This window comes from Bos indicus, chromosome 26, assembly GCF_029378745.1.
Source record: "Bos indicus isolate NIAB-ARS_2022 breed Sahiwal x Tharparkar chromosome 26, NIAB-ARS_B.indTharparkar_mat_pri_1.0, whole genome shotgun sequence".
Taxonomy (NCBI): Eukaryota; Metazoa; Chordata; class Mammalia; order Artiodactyla; family Bovidae; genus Bos; species Bos indicus.
In genome coordinates this window covers 50,265,787-50,278,584 of record NC_091785.1, presented here as the reverse complement: position 1 = coordinate 50,278,584, position 12,798 = coordinate 50,265,787, and the positions used below count along the sequence as shown (strand labels likewise).

General features: G+C 53.9%; 1 protein-coding gene across 18 annotated transcripts in view; it reads right to left on the bottom strand.

Annotated features, from left to right (window-relative positions):
- The window catches only part of JAKMIP3 (Janus kinase and microtubule interacting protein 3), an 89,428-nt gene that overhangs the window by 32,149 nt on the left and 44,481 nt on the right, over positions 1 to 12,798 (bottom strand). For 10 of the 18 annotated variants that reach the window (XM_070781123.1, XM_070781121.1, XM_070781122.1 and 7 more), the window contains exons 4-5: positions 1,850 to 2,065; positions 405 to 524 (exon numbers count right to left, since the gene is read on the bottom strand). In XM_070781123.1, coding sequence (XP_070637224.1) covers positions 405 to 524; positions 1,850 to 2,065 — 336 coding nt within the window. The remainder of the gene's footprint in view (positions 1 to 404; positions 525 to 1,849; positions 2,066 to 12,798) is intronic. The other 8 variants (XM_070781132.1, XM_070781133.1, XM_070781127.1 and 5 more) reach the window with 2 other exon arrangements.

Genomic DNA, 12,798 nt, shown 5'->3' with positions numbered 1-12,798 from the left:
AGCTCAGTGGTCTGGCACTGCACTCTGTTCTGCTCGAAAGAGCTACAGGGAAACAGCCCAGTCCGTGAGCCTTCCGCCACCTGGGAGAGCTCATGTCCCAGCAGCCAGGTCACTGGCGAACCTCTGTGGCCATAAGGACTGACGCCACTAGCAGGCGAGGTCGTCACACGTCTCAGACGACACCCAGAACAGAGACACGTGCCCCAGTGACCCAGGGCCGGAATCAGCCAACCAGCACCTCAGCCTGTATCTGGTCCCCTACCTGATGTTGTTAATAAAGTTTTATTGGAAATGCCCTGTCACCATCACTCTTCTTTTTCATGGCAATCTTTGGAAGTGGATGCCCCAGCTCCCCCTCCACGGTAGGCATAGGCCACAGAATTTAGAGGCCCGAGGCCACCCACCAGCTCGTTCCGTTCCTCTGACAGCAGGGCATTGCGGTCCTCGAGTTTCCGGATGATCGCGCTCAGCTCCGCAATCTTAAGTTGGAAACGCCGAGCATCCTTTTCATCCAACTGCTGTTCCTAAAACAAAAATCAACTGCAAATAACTGTTCGTAGACACAGACACAAAAACCATGGCAAGTCCCAACACACCACGGAAACCAAGGCACTTCTGTGTCATGATGGCCCATGATTCTAATGGCTGGGGGCACTGCGGGCTGCACGCTGGGGACAGAGTGCAGGAGCAGAACTGTTCAGAGTGCAGACGGGGCGAGGGCGTGCGGACACATGTGCCGCCGGTGGGCAAGACGCTGAGAAAACCCAAGAAGCCAGCACCATGCTTCACAAGGCCGCTGCCGGCTGCAGCTTTCAAGGTCGGGGAGGGCTGCCCTGCACTGTAGCGGGGGCCTCACTTTCCTTGAATTATAATGTGAACCCAGGAAATGATGTTCAGCTTAAGACTTTCGAAAGTGGGATTCCCAGGAAGAGTGGTCCCTCAAATTGAGTTTCTAAAAAATCACTTCGGGAGCCACTGGAACTTACTAAAAAAAAATCAATGAAACATTTTGATCTGGTTTCAGAATCTCTGGAGTTAATGGGATCTGTCGGGTGCCAGAGCTGGTTTTAACCCAGTTAAGCCATTTATATAACGAGATTGTAAAATGTCATGCTCCATTCTTGAACAATCACTGCCCTAGGGCTGGCTCAGCTCAAACGCAGCTCTGTCCTCAAAGCAAACAGACGCGAGTCCGGGAAGGACCGGGGGACAGTCCCTCATTCAGCAGGTGCAGGAGAGGCGGGGGGCCGACCCGGAAGGACTGTGTGGAGGGTCCGTGGAATGTAGACCCTTTCCAGACTCCTGGGACCCCGCAGAGGGCTCTGAATAAGGAGCGGTGAGAGGAGATGGGTGGGGTCACAGCCCCGCATGGTCACGCAGCCCGAGGCGCGGACAGTGGCGTGGTCACAAGGAAGGCAGGTGCCGGGCAGCTGGTCACGAGCACAGAAACCACGGCAGGATGGTCAGGGCCAGCGGAGGGCAGAGCCTGCATGCGGTGATGGAGCTGCCAGGCCACCTCCCCCAGCAGCAAAGGAGGGCCCCTTAGCAACCTGGGGCTGGTGGTGGAGGCGGGCACAGCTGGAAGCCTGAAGCTCGAGGCCCATGGGAGGGGCCAGGGGAGCGCAAGGCCAGTGCTACGCTGCAGCAGCAAGGAGGGAAGAGAGAGAAGTCTCTGGGCCCTTTCAGCCTCGGAGAAGCCGAGGGTCCCCCTGGCCTGTGGGCTGCAGACATGGGCAGAGTCCCCAAGGCTTGGGCTCGGGACTCCCCAGGGAGCTGCCCACGGGACCACGAGCCGCGTGCGGGGCAGTCTGGGCTCTGGGTCGGCCGGGCGAGTGTGGGAGGTGCTTACAGGGCTTCCCGAGTGGTCTGAGGCGTCTCCTGCACCGCTTGCGTGAGGAAGCTCCCGCCTGGGGCTGCCCGGGTGCCGGTCGGTCTCTTTGACCTGGGACAGCTGCTCGTCTAGAGCCTCTTTTTGGAGCTGGAGTCTCTGGGCATGCCCGGCTTGAACCCCTAACTCTCTCTCCAGCACGAAGACTGCTCTGTCTTTAAATTTTATCTCCTCCATCTACAAGGAGAACAGAACACAATCACACACGCAGGCAGGTAAGATGCAGTTACTGTAGAGACAGGCAGAATGACTTGAGCACAAGCATCAGGAGGGACCCCTGCTGAGCAGCCCTGCCAGCCTCTCGGGCTCTGAGACCTGAAGCAAAGCCTGGACTGAGAGCCGCACGCCCCCGCCCAGGCCGCTCACGACTCCGCGGCTCTGACCAGGCGGGGCCGGCTGAGGCCGCCTGCTCGGACACCGCACAGCCTGCCCAGTCTCCCGGGCTCTTGGCAGGACTCCCCTCTCCCAGCTGGCCTGCAGGGGCTCACCAGCCAGCGGGGTCCACAGGGGCTACCTCTACCTCCCGCCTTCTGCTGAGCGTTGGGCAGAGCAGAGCCGCCTCGGGTTCCCCAAACCCCGTCAACAGGATGAGCGAAGTTCGTGTTAAAACAGGCAACTGCGGACGTGGAGGAAAAGGAGCTGTGAGCCCCAAAGCCCTCGTGGCCTCTGCCTCTCCACTCTGCAGACATCCGGCCCGGGAAGGCTGGATGGTGCCTGGGGCCAATACACACGGCCTCCTGCACTGGCCTCTCCTGGCTCCGAGGTGTGGACGGAAGGCAGGGTTCTGCCCGACTGCAGGCAGAGCTACATTTTAAATTCAGCTTCCTCTAAGCTAAGCCTCAGGTTGGGGGGTGGTCCGTGAACCAGCAGGATCCAGACTGGCAGGGGACCGGAATGGTAGTGGGGGACAGCACAGCCCTGTCCACTCTCCCTAACGTGCTCAAGCTCCTGACAGTGTCTGGCCCTTCCAGACACAGCTGCCGCTGCCTCCAGGCCCCTCCCAGAGGCCACAGGGGTGTCCCTGAGCAAAGGTCAGGCTGGTACCCTGGAGGAGGAGCAGGCAGAACGGCCCCCACGCCACCTGTTCTTCAGAGAAACAGGCCCTGGTGCTGGGGATGTCCAAACAGCACCAGATTCACAAGAGGACTCGATTTAAGACACATTCCACACAGCAGAGCAGGGCAGGCTGTACTGCTACTTTGCTTGCTGTGCTGGGTTTGAATAAGTTAATAAATCAGCCATCTGCTGAAGTCAGCTTGGAACAAAGAGTCGCCATATCTAATTAGCCCAGATCACAGAATTCACGGGCAAGCGATGCGCCGAGCAGAGGAGAAGCAGCCCTCAGCCGCTAAAACCCCATTGCCCGGAGCACAGGGCAAAGTGGAGCGAGGAAGCCCGGTCAGTTAGCAGAAACCAACAGGCTGGTGAAAACACAGCCCCGTTAATACGCGGCTGGTCTCACATTTAGCCCCTTGCACAGACACCTTGGAAACATCTCTGTTCCTTCATCAGGAAGCATGAAAGCAAGGGTCTCCACACACAGTCCCTCTCAAATCAGTGAGTTCAGCAGACGGTTTAGACCGGAAAGCTGACTTCCAGGAGAAGTCATCACACGCGCCACGTAGCATGGTCAAGTCAGACGTGGAGCTCTGTGATCCGCTCACAGTGGGATGTGCGCCGGCTTCCCCCGAGGGCGGGGCTGGATCTCTGAGGATGAAAACGCCTCTGAGATCAGTGTCCGCAGGGGCCTCGTGCTCAGCACCTCTTAGCGCCTGAATGCCGAGGGTCTCAACCTGGGGCACGCTCCCGCATCTCCTGGTCCTGCTGTTTGGACTCAGAGGACTGTCTGTGGAGGAGGCGCGGGTGGGTGCATGGTGGGGTCGGCCAGCTGAGGGGGACGCCCTTTGCCACGTGAGGCCCCCACCTCACTCTGGGGACTGCTTCCAGCTTGGGGCGCAAATTCAAACTCAGGTAACGGGACAGCCAGGGAAGGCTCAGTGGGCAGCCCCGCCTCTGAGGGCTGCAACCCTGCATGCATGGCCCCCTTCCTGCAGGTCTACCTGCTGCACCCAGTTGGGGCCGTGGGGTCCTGGAGGGCCGGGCTGCAGAGAGCGGGGGTCACGCCCCATCCCTGCCTGTGTCGCCAGCCACACCCACGTCCACACCCAGTGGACCCCGCCCTCCCCGGAGCCCAGGACGAGGGCTTTCAAAGCTGATATGGAGTCTATCGGCATGAGTCAGTTGGCCCCAGCCACCTGCCCTCACCGGGGCCGCAGCAGTGGCTTCCAGTTGGCCTCCCGTGTCCACTCGTGCCCCCACCCCCAGCCCCACAACACAGCCAGGGAATCGGATCTCACCACTCCCATGCATCCCCGGGTACCAAGAGATTCAGAGTCCTTGCTGGAGGCCACGCGCTTCCACAGGGGCTGCTCGCCTCCCCCAGCCCCACTCCCTGTTGCATGGGTATGAAAACCCGGGGGTCCCTGGGACAATGGGTCCCGAGAGAAGGGGTGCAGGAGGACGCTGAGGCAGGAGCACTGCTCCTGCCTGGGGGAGAGGGCGCCCTTCTCAGACCATCACCCCACCCCCAGCACGGAGCAGGCTCAGAGCGGGTGCACAGAAGCAGAGCCGCAGGGGAGCCTGGGACCCACACTTACCAGCACCGGGTGGCACGAGGCGCACTGACATGGTCTAACCACCGCCCCCCGAGCTGAGGCCCCCTCCAGCTCCTATGCCCCATGACGCCCATCGGGGGTCACCATCAAGCCCAGCACGGCAGCCGCCCCCGGGGACCCTCCCTCCCCGCTCTGGACAGGTGAGCTCACGCCTGCCCCGGGAGGCCCGCTCCCCAGAGAGTGAACAAACAGTGGAGTGTGAGGCAGCGCCTGGTTTTGCCCGTCCTTCTTGGGTTTATAGGATTGTTAGTAGCCGTCTGAGCTGGTAATTTAGTGAGTGCCCGATAGACATCCCTCCTGATTCCAGAATGGCACAGCTCGAAGGTGCCCAAAGCTGCTCCTGGGCTGAGAGTCCATCCCCTCCCCACCTGCAGCAGGCAGCCCAGTCCTCAGAGCAGGTCAGCAGCCCGGTGTGGGCAGGACGCAGGGCACATGCCTGAGCTCGGCGAGGAAGTCAGAGTGGACGGCTGCTTGGCTTCCACTCTGATAGGAGCCACCCCCCACCCCAGACCGAGCTCTCCAGGGACACCATGCAGCTGTCCAGGGCCGCCTGAGGGTCCAGACCCCCTTCTGTAAAGTCCAGGGAGCCGGGTAGCAGAGCCATGGGGCCGCGAGAACAGCAGACGTGGCCTCACTTGGGGTGTCACCTCCTAAGGTCCCCCAGATGCTCTGATGTGAGCCCTCAGGGAGAAGCCCCAGGGAGTCCCTTCCTCAGGAGGGGCCAGCTTGCAGCCCAGCTGGCCTCCTGGTTTCTGTCTGGATGTACCGGCCGGCTTCCTGTTCCCACCCTCCACTCAGCTTCTGTCTGAGACCTCTGTGCCCTCACCTCTGGCCAGCACCCAGCGTCCTGGGGTCAAAACAGGGACCTAATTGTCCACAGCTGGCCTGGCTCCGCCCAATCACCCTGCTCCTGCCCACGCCTGGCCCTGCGGGGGCTCAGCCTCAACCTCACCAGGGCCAGCCCACTGTCTGCTGGCTCTGTGACGTGGCCACAGATGACCACAGCCTCCCCTTTGGACCCTGTGAGCTGCACCTCGGAAGACCCCAAACAGGCCAGAGCCCCAGGGTGAGGGCCAGAGCGGCTCGGACGGGCAGGTGGGACCCAGCCCGAAACGCCAGCCACAGAGGACACGCTGCTGCCCGAGATCCTCTTGCTTTTGGCCACTTGGGGTTGTCACGTTCTTTGCAAAGTGGCTGCTGTGTGTTGAGGTCCACTCTCTCTGGACCCCTCCCTGCCGGGCCAGCTGCCTGCACAGCTGTCCAGGCGGGCTCCCTGCTCCCACATGCAGGAATTCAGCCCCAGGTTGGCCAAACGCAAACACACCAGCATCATGCTGGGCAGAGCCCCTGTGCTCAGGGTGCTGACCGCACGTGGACACGGAGGCCCGGATCTCCCTTCACGCTCCTCGGCTTCCCATTCAGGCGGCCCCCGGCCACCATGCTCAGTCCTTGGGCTGGGCCCCAGCAGGGCTCCTGGGCTCCCCCTTACTCGGCTGCAGCCCTGTGTGCGCACTGGCTGCTGCACAGCTGCTCCTGGCTGCAAGTGCCCTCGCACGCCGGGTTGTGAGTCCAGCACTCGGCAGCGCCAGGGACGGGGAGGAGGGCACTGCGTTGCTGTGCCAGGGACGGGGAGGAGGGCACTGCGTGTCCCACAGGCCACTGCTCCACGGAGCACGAGTTGACCCCTGACCTCCCAGAGCCACAGACCCTCCTCCCAGGCCCCGGGAGGGCCCGTGCCATAGCCCGGGAAAAAACAATGCTTGGCTTGATGGCTGTAAGGAACTGTGATGATCAAACATCGTCCAAGGTGGGTCACAGCCAGGTCTCTCCACGGGGGAGCCCTGAGACCCCCGTCAGCACGGTCACCCCCAGCAAGGAGTCAGTGGACCTCGCCGTGTGGCCATCGTCCTCAGCTCTGGGCCCACGCCCCTCCTCTGGCCCTAAGCCCCCTGACCCCCACTGGCCCCTGCCCCTGGACAGCCCCCAGCCCGCTCCCCCTCCAGGCCACGCCTGACCCCGGCTGGCCTCTGGACCACGTTCTCCACCTGCCACTTTTGCCCCCACTCCCCCCTTTCCAACCTCCCTTCTGAAAACCCCCCAGCCCCCCCACTCCAGCCGAGACCGCCCCATCCCCCCAGAGTCACCCCAGATGTGTTCGCATGGTGGGGCCGGGTGTCGACCTGAATTCACTGCCAGGTCCAGGGCCAGGACGCTCCCACCAGCAGGAGCCTGAACGCGAAGGCTGAGCAGGTGCTGGGTCTCCATCGGCTGAGAGGAGGGGCTCACGGGAGGCGGGAACTGGCGCTCGCTGTGGCCCCTGTTCTCCGAGCTCCTCCTGTGTGCTGGGCCTGCGGCTGAGACTTCACGTGTGTTTTTCATTATTTGCTGACATGGCACAGAAACAGAGCATTGATTTATACTGATATATAAGGAAGCTGTTAACAGAGTAGACCCTAAGAGTTCTCATCGTAAGGAAAATTCTTGTAAAATTTTGTTTGTTTCTCTTTTTGTTGTCTCTTCACGGGCCGATGGATGAAACTGCTTGTTCTTCTGTCGCTGTCACTTCCAACTCTTCATGACCCCGTGAACCGCAGCACACGAGGCCTCCCTGTCCTCCACCATCTCCCGGAGCTTCTCAAACCCATGTCCACTGAGTCGGTGATGCCATCCAACCATCTCATCCTCTGTCGTCCCCTTCTCCTCCTGCCTTCAATCTTTCCCAGCATCAGCATCTTTTCCAATGAGTCAGTTCTTCACACCAGGTGGCCAAAGTACTGGAGCTTCAGCTTCAGCATCAGTCCTTCCAATGAACACCCAGGATTGATCTCCTTTAGAATGGACTGGTTGGATCTCCTTGCAGTCCAAGGGACTCTCAACAGTCTTCTCCAACACCACAGTTCAAAAGCATCAGTTATTCAGCACTCAGCTTTCCTTATGGTCCAACTCTCACATCCATACATGACTACTGGAAAAACCATAGCTTTGACTAGACAGACTTTTTGTTGGCAAAGTGATGTCTCTGCTTTTTAATATGCTTTCTAGGTTGGTCATAGCTCTTCTTCTAAAGAGCAAGCGCCTTTTAACTTCATGGCTGCAGTCACCATCCACAGTGATTTTGGAGCCCAAGAAAATAAAACCAGTTACTTCACTTTTCCCCCATCTATTCATCATGAAGTGATGGGACCAGAGGACATAATTTTAGTTTTTTGAATGTTGAGCTTTAAGCCAGCTTTTTCACTCTCCTCTCTCACTTTCATCAAGAGGCTCTTTAGTTCTTCTTCACTTTCTGCCATAAGGGTGGTGTCGTCTGCATATCTGAGGTTGTTGATGTTTCTCCCGGCAATCTTGATTCCAGCTGTGATTCAGCCAGCCCAGCATTTCGAATGATGTACTCTGCATGTGAGTTAAATAAACAGGGTAACAATATATAGCTTTGTCATATTCTTTTCCCAATTTTGAACCAGTCTGTTTTTCCTTATCTGGTTCTAACTGTTGCTTCTTGACCCATATACAGGTTTCTTAGGAGGCAGGTAAGGTGGTCTGGTATTCCCATCTCTTGAAGAATTTTCCACAGTTCTTTGTGATCCACACAGTCAAAGGCTTTAGCATAGTGAATGAAGCAGAAGCAGATGCTTTTCTGGAATCCCCTTGCTTTCTTTTTGATTCATTGAAGGTTGGCAATTTGATCTCTGCTTCCTCTGCTTTTTTTAAACCCAGCTGGTCCATCTGGAAGTTCTCGGTCACGTACTGCTGAAGCCTAGCTTGGAGGATTTTGAGCATAACCTTACTAGCATGTGAAATGAGCACAGCTGTGCGGCAGTTTGAACGTTCTTTGGCATCACCCTCCTTTGAGATTGGAAAGATTGACCTTTTCCAGTCCTGTGGACACAGCTGAATTTTCCAAATTTGCTGACATTGCACAAAAACACAGCACTGATTTATATTGATATATATGAAAGCTGTTAGCAGAGTAGATCTTAAGAGTTCTTATCACAAGGAAAAATTTTTTTAATTTTCTTTTGGCTTTTCGTCTTGTTGCCTGTACGTGAGCTGCTGGATACTAACTAAACTCACGGAGGTGGTCACTTCTCGCACGGGTTAGTCAGACCACATGCTGTACACTTTACACCTATACAGCGATGTATCCCAGAAAAGCTGGAAAAATTACCGCGTGTATTCTGTGACATGACTGGGCTTTGGGAACAGTGGCTGAGGTGGACGGAGGTGGGGCTGGGGACGCGCTGGGTCCTGATACCCGTCTGGGCAGCGTCTCATGGACCGGCCTCCAACAGCGACGCCTGGTGGAAGGGGCGGGAAGTGCAGTGGGTGGAATGTGAGCTACACCCCGTTCCCTGCCCACTGGACTAAGAGGGAAGTGGAGCTGTGGGCCTCGGGCAGGGGTGGGCGTCTCAGAAAAGAAGCGCTAGTCTTCTTGCTGTCAGGAATGTATGTCATCAGTGATACGCATACAGTGTGTGTGTGTGTGTGCGCGCTTAGTCACTCAGTTGTATCCAATTCTTTTGTGACCCCATGGACTGCCGCCTGCCAGGCTCCTCTGTCCATGGGATTTTCCAGGCAGGAATACTGGAGTGGCTTGCCATTTCCTTCTCCAGGGGATCTTCCCGACCCAGGGATTGAACCTGGGTCTCCTGTACTGGCATGTGGATTCTTTACCATCTGAGCCACCAGGGAAGCTCATATGTGTGTGTGTGTGTGTGTGTCTGTGAAATATATACATATATACGTATACACGCATATACATGAAACTAAAGGAGATTCCCCACAAGGATTATGGATCCTAAAGGGAACAACTGCAAAAGACTCTAAAATCAGCAAAACGCAAAATTAATTCCTTTTCTAGGAGCGCTGGAGCCTTGGAAAGCTGTCTGATCCCACAGAGGTGCTTGCCTTCGTCTGTGATTAGGCCATCCTATGACTCTGAGGAGACAGGTGTTTACCTGGAGAAAACTGTTAGCAACGCAAACACTTCCTCCAGGTCAGTTCAGATCAGTCACTCAGTCGTGCCCAACTCTTTGTTACCCCATGGACTGCAGCACGCCAGGCCTCCCTGTCCATCTCCAACTCACGGAGTTTACTCAAACTCAAGTCCATTGAGTCGGTGATGCCAACCAACCATGTCATCCTCTGTCGTCCCCTTCTCCTCCTGCCCTCAATCTTTCCCAGCATCAGGGTCTTTTCCAATGAGTCACTTCTTCGCATCAGGTGGCCAAAGTGCTGGAGTTTCAGCTTCAGCATCAGTCCTTCCAATGAACACCCAGGACTGATCTCCTTTAGGATGGACTGGTTGGATCTCCTTGCAGTCCAAGGGACTCTCAACAGTCTTCTCCAACACCACAGTTCAAAAGCATCAATTCTTCGACGCTCAGCTTTCCTTATAGTCCAACTCTCACATCCATACATGACCACTGGAAAAACCATAGCCTTGACTAGACGGACCTTTGTTGGTAAAGTAATGTGTCTGCTTTTGAATATGCTAAGTTGGTCATAACTTTCCTTCCAAAGAGTAAGCATCTTTTAATTTCATGGATGCAATTACCATCTGCAGTGATTTTGGAGCCCAAAAAATAAAGTCTGACACTGTTTCCACTGTTTGCCCATCTATTTCCCATGAAGTGATGGGACCGGATGCCATGATCTTAGTTTTAGCCAACTTTTTCACTCTCCACTTTCACTTTCATCAAGAGGCTCTTTAGTTCTTCTTCACTTTCTGCCATAAGGGTGGTGTCATCTGCATATCTGAGGTTATTGATATTTCTCCCGGCAATCTTGATTCCAGCTTGTGCTTCTTCCAGCCCAGCATTTCTCATGATGTATTCTGCATATAAGTTAAATAAGCAGGTGACAATATACAGCCTTGACGTACTCCTTTTCCTATTTGGAACCAGTCTGTTGATCCATGTCCAGTTCTAAACGTTGCTTCCTGACCTGCATACAGATTTCTCAAGAGGCAGGTCAGGTGGTCTGGTATTCCCATCTCTTGAAGAATTTTCCACAGTTTATTGTGATCCACACAGTCAAAGGCTTTGGCATAGTCAATAAAGCAGAAATAGATGTTTTTCTGGAGCTCTCTTGTTTTTTCCATGATCCAGGGGATGTTTGTGGCCTTGCAAAGGATCTTTGCCAGGTAGGGAACAGAAACCAATTCAGACCAAATCCTTGTTCGAATTAGTTGTAGCATTTACTTGTTTCTCTTTAGTCACTGATTTAAATAAAATTTTTGACATGTATTCAGTGCATATTTTTACAACCATCATGATTATACCCTCTGTTACAACTTGTCCTCTAACAGTTAGCTATGATCCCAATAAAAATTTCAATGTTTTTTTAGGAAAAATGATTCTGAGGTTTCCATGGAAGCCTGAAGGACTGAATCTTCAAGAAGAACACAGTGGGAGGACTTGCTACTCAGAAATTCAGCTGATGATAAGATTGAAATGTTTCCTATAAAATAGGCTTGAAATGGGACAGATGATGAAAAAACACCCTCTCATTTAAGAATAGTTAATGCATGGCAGAGGACTGGGGGGCAAATTGTCTTTTTAAGAGCTGTTATGTGACATTCCTGGCTGTCCAGTGGTTAAAACTACAGCTTCCACTGTAGGAGGCATGGGTTTGGTCCTAGGTTGGGGGTTAGTGGGTGGGAACTAAGATTCTCCACACCATGCTCCATGGCCAAAAAAATTTAAAAAAGTTGCTAGAACAACTGTATGTCCATATGGAAAAAAATATAAGTGGGCCTCTGCCTTACATATCTCACACACACACACTCATACACACACACTCACAGACTCACACACACATGATGCAGCAGGGCTGACTTGTACATGAAGATGAAACTATACACTTTTAAAAACATAAATCTTCATGCTTCAGAATAAAAGAATTTCTTAAACAAGACACAATGAGCACCAACCCTAAAGGAAAAGCCTAATAAATCAGACTGCTCTAGAATCTAAACCTTCAGCTCACAAGGCACCATCGCTGAGGACACAGAAAGCCCGCGGAGGAGGGGAGACACTTGGCTGCATTTTAGTGTAAACGTTAGAGGCAGCTCGTCCCTGCCTGCAGAGCAGCCTTCCGGGGCTCTCACAGGCCCTGCGTGACTCTTCATGCTGATTTGGGGAGAAGTGCCCCCGCAGCAACCCTGGTCCTCCCGTCCACGGCCAGGGAGCTCCTCTGCACGTGGCTCATCTCAGTCCCTCTCAGCCATGTTGTGTGTCTGTATTTTCAGTGTACAAGCCTTGCACGCCTTTTGTTAAACTTGTTCCCAAATCTTTTATTGTGTTTTTTACGCCATTATGAGTGGAATTTTTAAAAGTTTCATTTTGGACTGTTGCTTGCATATAAAATACGCCTGAGTTTTGCATATTGTTTCTGTATTTTGAAACCTTGCTGAATTCATTCAACAGTTCATTTGGGGGAATTCCTCAGAGTGTTCTACCTACAAAGTCATGTCACCCACGGAAGACAGTTTTATTTCTTCCTTTCCAATCTCATGTTTTTAAATTTATTTCTTTGGCCTTAGTGCCCTGACGTGAATTCCTCAGTGGAAAAAGGCAAAAGAAAAAAAAAAAAGATGAAAGGAAAAATGTCCCCAAGAAAATGGCAGCATCTCTTCCAGTTCACCTTAAGGTAAAGCCCTTGTCACTCGAGGACACCCCCCAACATGAGAGACAGCAGCTGGGATGAAACGAGGCAAAAGAGGCTCTGAAGTAGACAGACAATGAAGGGACAGAGACAAAGCTGTAAGATAAATGTAAGTGCTGCATTTCTTACATAAGAAACGTAAGTATTACACTACTCTCAGGGAAATAAGATGATGTTACATCTATGAGTAACAGGGGAATGACCAAACTTCCAGAGAACAAATTAGGATTAAATTATGAACGCAGAAACAAAAATACTAAGCAGAAAAGTTAGATCAGAAAGTCAAGGGCATTTCTTAGAAAGTAGAACCAAAAGCCAAGGCTGGAGAGAAAAAGAAGAGAATCAGCGTATCAAGTCCAAGTCCCAGCGTCTGGCTAATGCGGGTTCTGGAAGGAAGAGAGGGAGAAGGCGAGGAAGCAGACAGAAGAACAAAGCTTTCCCGAGCCGAGAGACATGAGTTTCCAGTTAGAAAGTGTTCCTGACTGCCTGGTAAGCTGGGTGAACCAATACTTACACTAAAGGCACATCAACCCAAATCAGTGACGCTCCGGGCACAGGGCCAGTGTT